Source organism: Falco cherrug, chromosome 1, assembly GCF_023634085.1.
Source record: "Falco cherrug isolate bFalChe1 chromosome 1, bFalChe1.pri, whole genome shotgun sequence".
NCBI classification, from domain to species: Eukaryota; Metazoa; Chordata; class Aves; order Falconiformes; family Falconidae; genus Falco; species Falco cherrug.
Window position 1 is genome coordinate 117,662,587 of NC_073697.1, and position 8,161 is coordinate 117,670,747.

Below are 8,161 nucleotides of genomic sequence, written 5' to 3' on the forward strand. Positions count from 1 at the left end.
GTTTGGCAAGAAAAAAAACAGTCCTTGTGTCAAGGATTTATTCCCATTCCCAGAAAAACACTCAGCGCTTGGTAGACTTCTGTTTTGGCAGAAATTGTCAGCGCCATGGCCTGGGGCTGCAGGAGTGCGAGGCCGTGGCAAGACCACGTGAAGCATGCAGCAAACTAGATTGCCTTTCTGCCATGTCCACTTTATTCTTTGGCCACCCTGCTTCGAATCCTGCCTCAGCTGAATGAGGGAAGTTCTGGAACAGAGCCCTGGGTGCAAGGAGGGAGCATATGTTAAAGCCAGAAACGCTGGTACCCAGCAGTACTCTGCTTCTCTGGTCCAGAGGGCAGGACAGCTGGAGAGTTCATACCTGGGCTCTGTACGCTTCCATACAAGCACCCAAAGTCCGTGGCCTCTTGCCTGGTGGGTGTTCTAAACATGCAGGTACCACTTCAGTGCACTTTCTCTGACTTTCTTACTCATAGCATCTCAAGTCAAACTTGTGCAGATTAAGATCTCAGTCTGTGTCAGCAGCATTTAAGGGAAACATAAATACTATGTGCTTCTAGGTGTGCAAAACAGGGCGTTACTTTAGCACTGAGAACAGTTTCTTACCTTGACAGCTTGTAATAAGTTTGGGGGGGGGGGGGTCAGTCAATTTAAGTAAACTTTTTACAAGCCAAGAGCTTTACCTCTCCGTAAGTTTCATGAGAAGTGAAACTGAACAGCTCTTTATTAACAGAGATTTTGCCCGCAAGAAGTATACCAGATAAATGAGGTGAAGTCTTATAATGTGATATTTCTGACAAGGAATTGCATGATGGAAAGATGAGAAAGTGAAAATTTGCTATGAAATGAAGAACCGAAAATGTATTTAAATGGAATGAAGCTGTTTTGGGAGGAAGGCCTTGCCTCTTAAGGGCCAAAATGCTTCAGAACTGCTAATAAATCTCGTGATTGTCCTAATGCACAGCTTTTTCTTTCCCCTGCTTTGCAACTGCAGGCTCAAATGAAAGACTACCAGCGGGAGCTGGAAGAAGCCCGTGCATCCAGAGACGAGATCTTTGCGCAGTCCAAAGAGAGTGAAAAGAAGCTCAAAGGTCTTGAAGCAGAAATACTGCAGCTCCAAGAGGTGAGATTGAAATCTAAGAAACTTGGTTTCCTTGCTAGAGTAAGGTGAAAATCAGAGTAAAAAAAGTAAGAAGCGACCTAGTGAGTTGAACAAAGAAATGGGAGCCAGGAGAACTTTCTCCTCCCTCCCTGCCCCAGGTTGTCAGTGAACTTTCACGGCTTTGTAGGAATCATTCTAGCCTGGACTTCACTTCTCTGCCTGGGTAGTAGGGAAGCTTTACTACCACTTAAACAGATTTGAGGCCTCGCTAAACTTTGCAAGGTGGTTGGAGAGTCCCTGAAAGGTTCAGCGCACAGTGGCAGTACTACATCGAGCATTAGAAATATATGAACACCTAACAACCTCTCCAGTACCTCGGTGGCCCATTGAAATCTCCGGAGGTTTCTCACTCTGCCCTCTTAGGTCCTCATCCCCTTCTCTGCTGGGCGCGTGCTCCCTCGTAGCTGGCAGTTTATGTAAGAGCTCTAAGCCTTGCTAGGTATCCCTTATCTCCCGTTATCTCCCTGGGCTGCCACAAGGTCAAACATCAGCAGAGCTGCTTTGTGTGAGCGCCTGCCTCTTCTGTGCTCTGTGTTAGCTGCAGACCAAAGCTCGAAGCAGTCGCTCAGCTCTCACTACACTGAGCCTTTACAGATAACCTACGACTTACTAGAGCTTCTCCATGTCATTCTTCTCTGGACTGCAAACTTGTCAGCCTTGCACTTGCAATGCATTTAATTGTCCTTCTTATCAAATGCTTGGGTGTTTCTGCCAATTAACAGAGTTTTATAATGAGATTCAGTGTTGTTCGTACTGTTGTGCTAAAGCTTTTATTTTCTATGCTTTGCTTGCATTCATGCTATGTAATCTGTAAGAACCTAAAAAATTTTGCTAAATTTAGTGCCCGCTTTACACTGAATGTGTTTATTAGAGTATGTGACAGAATGGTTTTCTCCTGCTGTTTAAGGCTTGAATGTCACTGATTTTCACAGATATTTTTTTTTCCCCTTAACTTTGTGCAAGGAACGCTTCAGGGACAGGGAGAAGTAAATCCGCTGTAGCAATATGACAGTTTTGGGGGGAAAATACTAAGACAATGTGTCCTGCTAGCTTCTACAGCTGTCTCTGCTTGTCCATTAAAAGAGCTCAGGGATATCGCACTTCACAGCATCTCCCAGAAGCTATTAGAAGGCTCAATTGTTTGCAGAAGTTTTGAGATTTCTAATGCTGTAATGAATCTTTTCCTAAACCTTCACAGGAGTTTGCTGCATCTGAAAGAGCCCGTCGTCATGCTGAGCAAGAAAGGGATGAGTTGGCTGATGAGATTGCAAACAGTGCTTCAGGAAAGTGAGTCATCAAATCTATTAATTGTGCATCTTCAGGCACCAGCAGCTGTAGTTCTCAGTAGTCTGCTTGCAAATGCTGTATTGACCTGTCTGCGTGATAAAAATTCCTTCTTGTTATGAAGAGAATTGCAGACACAGTAGCTTCTCATGGCAATTTGCAACTCCTAAAGTATCAAAGCAAACTAACCGGTAGCTTTGTATCACATCTGAACATGTCTTGACCCAAATACTGCCTTTTCTAGATCAGCGCTGCTGGATGAGAAGCGCCGGCTGGAAGCTCGCATTGCCCAGCTGGAGGAAGAGCTCGAGGAAGAGCAGAGCAACATGGAGCTCCTCAACGAACGGTTCCGAAAGACGACGCTGCAGGTGAATCTGTTGTTGGCAGTGCCGTAGGGGCAATTTGTGTTTCATTGTGCAGTTAAGTGGAGGCTCTGAATAGCACCAAATAATCTCCTGCTCTTCTCATCTGAAAGGTTGACACGCTTAATTCTGAGCTAGCTGGGGAGCGGAGTGCTGCCCAGAAGAGTGAAAATGCGCGGCAGCAGCTGGAAAGGCAGAACAAAGAGCTGAAAGCCAAGCTGCAGGAACTGGAGGGATCTGTGAAGTCTAAGTTCAAGGCAACAATTTCTACTCTAGAAGCCAAGATTGTGCAGCTAGAAGAACAGCTTGAGCAGGAAGCCAAGTAAGGGGCGAGAAAAAAAAAACGGTTTGCCTGCGTTTGCTCTGTCAGTGGAGTGTCTGAAACCTCAGTGCTTTAAGTTTTTGTAGGGCTGAGCTGTGGGTGTACAGCGCAGGCATGAGGGTTTCTTATCTGGAACCTGTTTAGGGGACATGCTTTCACAAGGCAGCTGTAAAGTAACTGCGCTTGAAAGTTTCAGAATCTCCTTGCTCTGTAACTGGAAGTGCTGAATTAACTCTTGAAATGAACCCGGTGCATGTGTTGACTGGTAGTCCCAGGATCCGTAAGGTGCTGCAGAAGTTTCCTGAGGGAAGATGCAACGTATCCGTAAGGCACCTGGTCTCTTAGGTTAGAGGAAGCACAGCTTAGGTGTGACAGCTTAAGCTGGTTGAAGTGAATCCTGTGCTCTGCAGAAATCTTTCTGCAGTGAGCTCTTCCCGTCTATCCTCACCATCTTGGCCCCCCAAGTATTTTATTTTTTGGTGGGTTTTTTTACTGGTTCCTCCCCAGCGTGTGAAGGTGGACTATCTTATCATTGTTTCCATTCTTTTTGTGCTTTTGGCTCTGCGGGAGGACTGTGTTAACTCTGAAGCTGCTCTGTTCAGTCTCATTGTGAAGAGGCACCTTCTTAACCCTCCTGTCCCCCCTGCCTGCCTTCCGTGCTCCTGTTGCTCCAGCACTAAGGCTTCTTGCCTTCAAAGCTGCATCCCAGCCAGCCACCAGCGCACTTAAAACCAAGTCAGTTCTGCCGGTGGTGGCAGGTGTGTTAAGAGGACTCGAGTATCAGTTGCACAGTGAGGCGAGAGCCTTTCAGAAAGGGCCGGTCTTGCGTTCCCAGCCTTCAAGTACTGGGACAAATTACGGCTTTTGATTATTCTAGGGAAAGAGCAGCTGCTAACAAATTGGTCCGTCGTACAGAGAAGAAGTTGAAAGAAGTCTTCATGCAGGTGGAGGATGAGCGTCGACACGCAGACCAGTACAAGGAGCAGGTAGGTGGAACCTTTTGGGGCCTGTTCCTCAGAAAAGGCAAATAAAACCAGACTTTGAGTAGAAAGGGCTTGTTAAGAAGCATTTGACTGAAAAGATCTAAGGGAATCTATCTTGATGACTAAACCACTGGAGTAATTCCCAGCAGTCAAAACCTCCCTGTGTTAGCTCTGGTGCGGTGGTCTGTTGGTCTCTCAGGCCCAGGAGCTCAGCGGTGTTTCCAGGGATCCAGGCTGGACTCTGCAGCGAGGCTGGTGATGGTTCCTCTCCAGCTGGGACCACCGGGGAGGACGGGGTGGTAGCTGGTCCCCCGTCATGGGGTCGCAGCTGTCTGGTTTAATCCTGAGTACCTGGGTTTGTGTTTTAGATGGAAAAGGCAAATGCCAGAATGAAGCAGCTCAAACGCCAGCTGGAGGAGGCCGAAGAGGAAGCCACACGTGCAAATGCTTCTCGACGTAAACTTCAGCGTGAGCTGGACGACGCCACAGAGGCTAATGAGGGCCTGAGCCGGGAGGTCAGCACCCTGAAAAACAGGCTAAGGTAAGCGGCAGCGGCGGCCGGCAGGGCTTTACCTGGGCCCTGTGTGCCCCCAGGCTGTCTCCGTGCTGCGGCCCTGGGCAGCAGCCAGCCCTGGTGTCAGGGAGTCGGTCTGACTGGAGCCTGCTGGGAAGTGCTGGCTGAGCCCGCTGATGGTCACCGGGAAGCTGCCCGTACCACAGGGATATTCCTGACAACTCTTGAGCCTCAACTCTTCGGAGCTGACCCTGGCAGCTCCCCTGGGGCCGCCAGTTCAGTCCAGCCACAGGGAAACGCCACAGAGGCGACAGCGCAGCGGGGGGTTCCGTGGCTGGCACTGATCCCTTCTCTCCTGACCCTCACCCTGGCGGGAGCATTTCGGCATGTTCCTTGGCAGCGGGTCTCTGCGATCGAGCGCTGTCGGGCACAGGCAGGAGTCGGCAGCGGCGAGGCTGCTGCATAGTCGGTGCTTTCTCGGGGAGCCCGCCGTTCAGCGCTTGGGCTGGGCTTGGTGCTCGTACACAGACGATGCCCCGAGCTACTCGGGAGTTGCAAAACGAAGGCAGTGGTGTGAGCTGAGCGGGAGCGCCAGAGTGCCAGGCTGCGTGTGAGCGCAGGGTGTCGGGACACCGCGTGTGAAATCTGTGCCGAGGGCGGCGCGGAGCTGAGCTGCCCCGTTCCCCCGTGGCTCGGCAGGGAGCTGTGTCGGGAGCGGGGCTGCGGGCGAGCTGTGACCCCCCCTGCCCGCTTCTTGTTTGCAGGAGGGGGGGGCCCATCACCTTCTCCTCAAGTCGATCCGGGAGGCGGCAGCTGCACATCGAGGGGGCCTCGCTGGAGCTCTCGGATGACGACGCGGAGAGCAAAGGCAGCGATGTGAACGAAGCGCAGCCGGCCCCTGCCGAGTAGAGCCCCGCCGCACCGTTTGCATGCAGAGACCTTGACACAACAGCCGGCAGGAGGAGGAGGAGGAGGAGGAGGAGGAAGAGGACTTCCCTGAGCACCGAACTGCCTTGTGGCCGTAAATCTGCCTTACGAAACGTCGGCATGCTACAAGGTTACTTATCCTAGGTCAACTATGTCTTAAGGCTCTCCAGCCTCACCATACTGTACCCTGCTTCAGATATAGGTACAACTGCTTTTTTTATATATAGTAAACAAAATGGGATCGTCTCTGTTCAGTGCATCTACTTTCCAGATACTCATCGTAAAGCCATTTTATAAAGCATCATGTGAAGGATGAAACTTTTTTTTTTTTTTTTTTTTTTTTTTTTAATCGATACAGAAACTCCATTCCCAGAGGGTAGGTGGTTGGGACAGACCCATTGTCATGACTATGCATGCTTTGTTGTACAGCCAGCATCCTTCCATTTCTCCTGTGCTCAGACGGGCCCGGGCTAGATCGAGTCTGTTGGATCATTGAAGACCAAACTGCACCCGTTATCTTTCTTTTTTTCTCCTAATTGTTGTGATCAGCACACAATCAGCGAGCGAACTGTGAAAAGGCCTTGGGAAGTGTGTAGAGGGAAATGTAGGGATGAATGAGTAGTGTCCGTTTTTAACCTGCAATATCATTTTGAAGTGTTCTCAGCACCTGCTTCATCAGTTAGTGTTCATGCAGTACAGGCAAACCGAAATAACCGAAACAGCGTCACCGCTCCTCATCTGTACAGTACTTCGGCGTTTGTAGAGACCTGCCATGACCATGCCCAACAGATCTGTGTATATATTAAGGCTAGTATAATGTGAACACCAGTGGAAAATAAACGTACAACACAGGCAAAATTAATTTATTAATTTATGGCCGAGTGAGTTAGTCCTCAGGCTGCGGGGCCGCGCGGCGAGAGGCGGCACAGGCGATGCCGTAGCAGCCGGCCTGGCGCTCCTGGGGCGCTGGCCCACGGGCCAGCCCAGCGCAGCAGGGCCCGTACTGTGCGGCGTGGGGCTCGTGTGGAGCCGGTGGCTGCAGGGGTTCAGCGATGGATATTGCCTGCCTACGAGTTAACATGCCAGTGGATGTGAATCCTTTTTTTTTTTTTTTTTTTGTTTTTTTTTTTTGATTATTATTTTGAACAGTATTACAGCGAGTAGTTAGCATTCTTTTTGTTTAAATAGCTGAAAAACTGACATTACAGAAAGTGCCTTAGACACTACAGTACTAAGACAATGTTACATATATAATTTGCCTATATGACAATGATTTAATGTATTAATTTTGACTGTGCTTCATATCATGTACCTCTCTAGTCCAAGTGGTATTATTGATATTAGTGACGATGAATCAGTGTTAACTAGGAAACTTCCTCTGCCACATGCTCAAAAAACCATGGATTTCCTTTTTTTGGTTAAAAGCTTTAACATCTGTCGCACAGGTTTTGTTGTGTGTGTTTGGATATTTTTAATCAAACTGGCTGTTGACCACCAGGCATCTGACTGCAAATATCTTGTTTTCTTGTATACCCATATTTCTAGACAATGATTTTTGTAAGACAATAAATTTATTCATTATAGATGCAGCCGCCTGCTCTGTTTACTTACCAGAAGAGCTACTCCTGAGGCTGGCATAGACCTTAATAAACAAGAATATGATTGGAAGCTGCCTTTTCCCTTCTTCCGCTTCTGTGGGCTTGCTTTTCCTTTTATTTTGAGCTAAATACAGCACAACCAGCCTGGGCTGGGCCCCGAGCCTTTGGAACTGTTACGGCAGTGCAGAGCTGGAGGGGGAGGGGAGCTCGGAACCCTCGTTTCACCCAGCCTGGACCAGGGTGCTGGTGGTATAACGAGGCGCAGGGTCTGTTCTGGTGGGGCAGGAGGCTGCAGGGTGGGCGAGGGCCGGTTGCTGTGTCTGCCCAGAAAACACGGCCCAGGGGAGGGGAGTGAGGAAGAGGAGGGAGTGTGGGTAGGGGGACAGCAGCTGCTCTGACCCCTTCAGCGAGCACCAGCTCCCGGCACCCTGTTCAGTCCCGGGCACCTTCTCACGTGCCTCCTTCCACGTGAGGTGCTGCTGCTCCCCCCGACATGCACGGGGCGATGAAAGGCTTTTCCCGGCCCCAGGAACAGCTGCCTCTTACTGGGGCCTTTCAGGAGGAAGGAGGCGGGTGGCCCGCCAGCCCCATCAGCCGCGGCAGGTGGAGAGCCAGCATGGGCAGCGGGGGCTGGACCAGCCCCCAGGGGCTGCAGGTCCTGAGCCGCCTGCAGGCTCTGCCAGCCGCCGTGTCGGGCACACACTGCAGCGGGGGCTGGGTAGCCCTGCCGGCCCCCAGGCCCGCGGGAAGGGAAGGAGAACCCTCAGCCTGGCTGTTCCCTGGGGGAGACTGAGGCAGCAAAAATCCCCAGCGCTTCCCCCAGTCCCATCCCGCAGGCAGGATGCAGCCGTGCCCCCCGGAGCAGAGGTGCTGCTGTTTGCCCAAACACAAGCAGCACAAGCAGCACCCCGGGGAGCACCAGCAGCCCAAGGCCCGGGGGGCAGCAACCAGTGCCACCCCCCCTCCCTGGGGCTGGGCAGAACGCGCTCCATGACAAAATACAGGCACCGGC

The 8,161-nt window shown here is 50.8% G+C and overlaps 1 protein-coding gene across 2 annotated transcripts in view; it reads left to right on the forward strand.

Moving 5' to 3' along the window:
• The window catches only part of MYH10 (myosin heavy chain 10), a 100,353-nt gene extending 93,134 nt beyond the window's left edge, over nt 1-7,219 (forward strand). For both annotated transcript variants that reach the window (XM_055723284.1, XM_055723276.1), the window contains 7 exons: nt 992-1,120; nt 2,358-2,446; nt 2,688-2,811; nt 2,919-3,127; nt 4,005-4,113; nt 4,479-4,651; nt 5,389-7,219. In XM_055723284.1, coding sequence (XP_055579259.1) covers nt 992-1,120; nt 2,358-2,446; nt 2,688-2,811; nt 2,919-3,127; nt 4,005-4,113; nt 4,479-4,651; nt 5,389-5,533 — 978 coding nt within the window. In that variant the 3' untranslated portion in view covers nt 5,534-7,219. The remainder of the gene's footprint in view (nt 1-991; nt 1,121-2,357; nt 2,447-2,687; nt 2,812-2,918; nt 3,128-4,004; nt 4,114-4,478; nt 4,652-5,388) is intronic.
• The last annotated feature ends 942 nt before the right edge of the window (nt 7,220-8,161 follow it).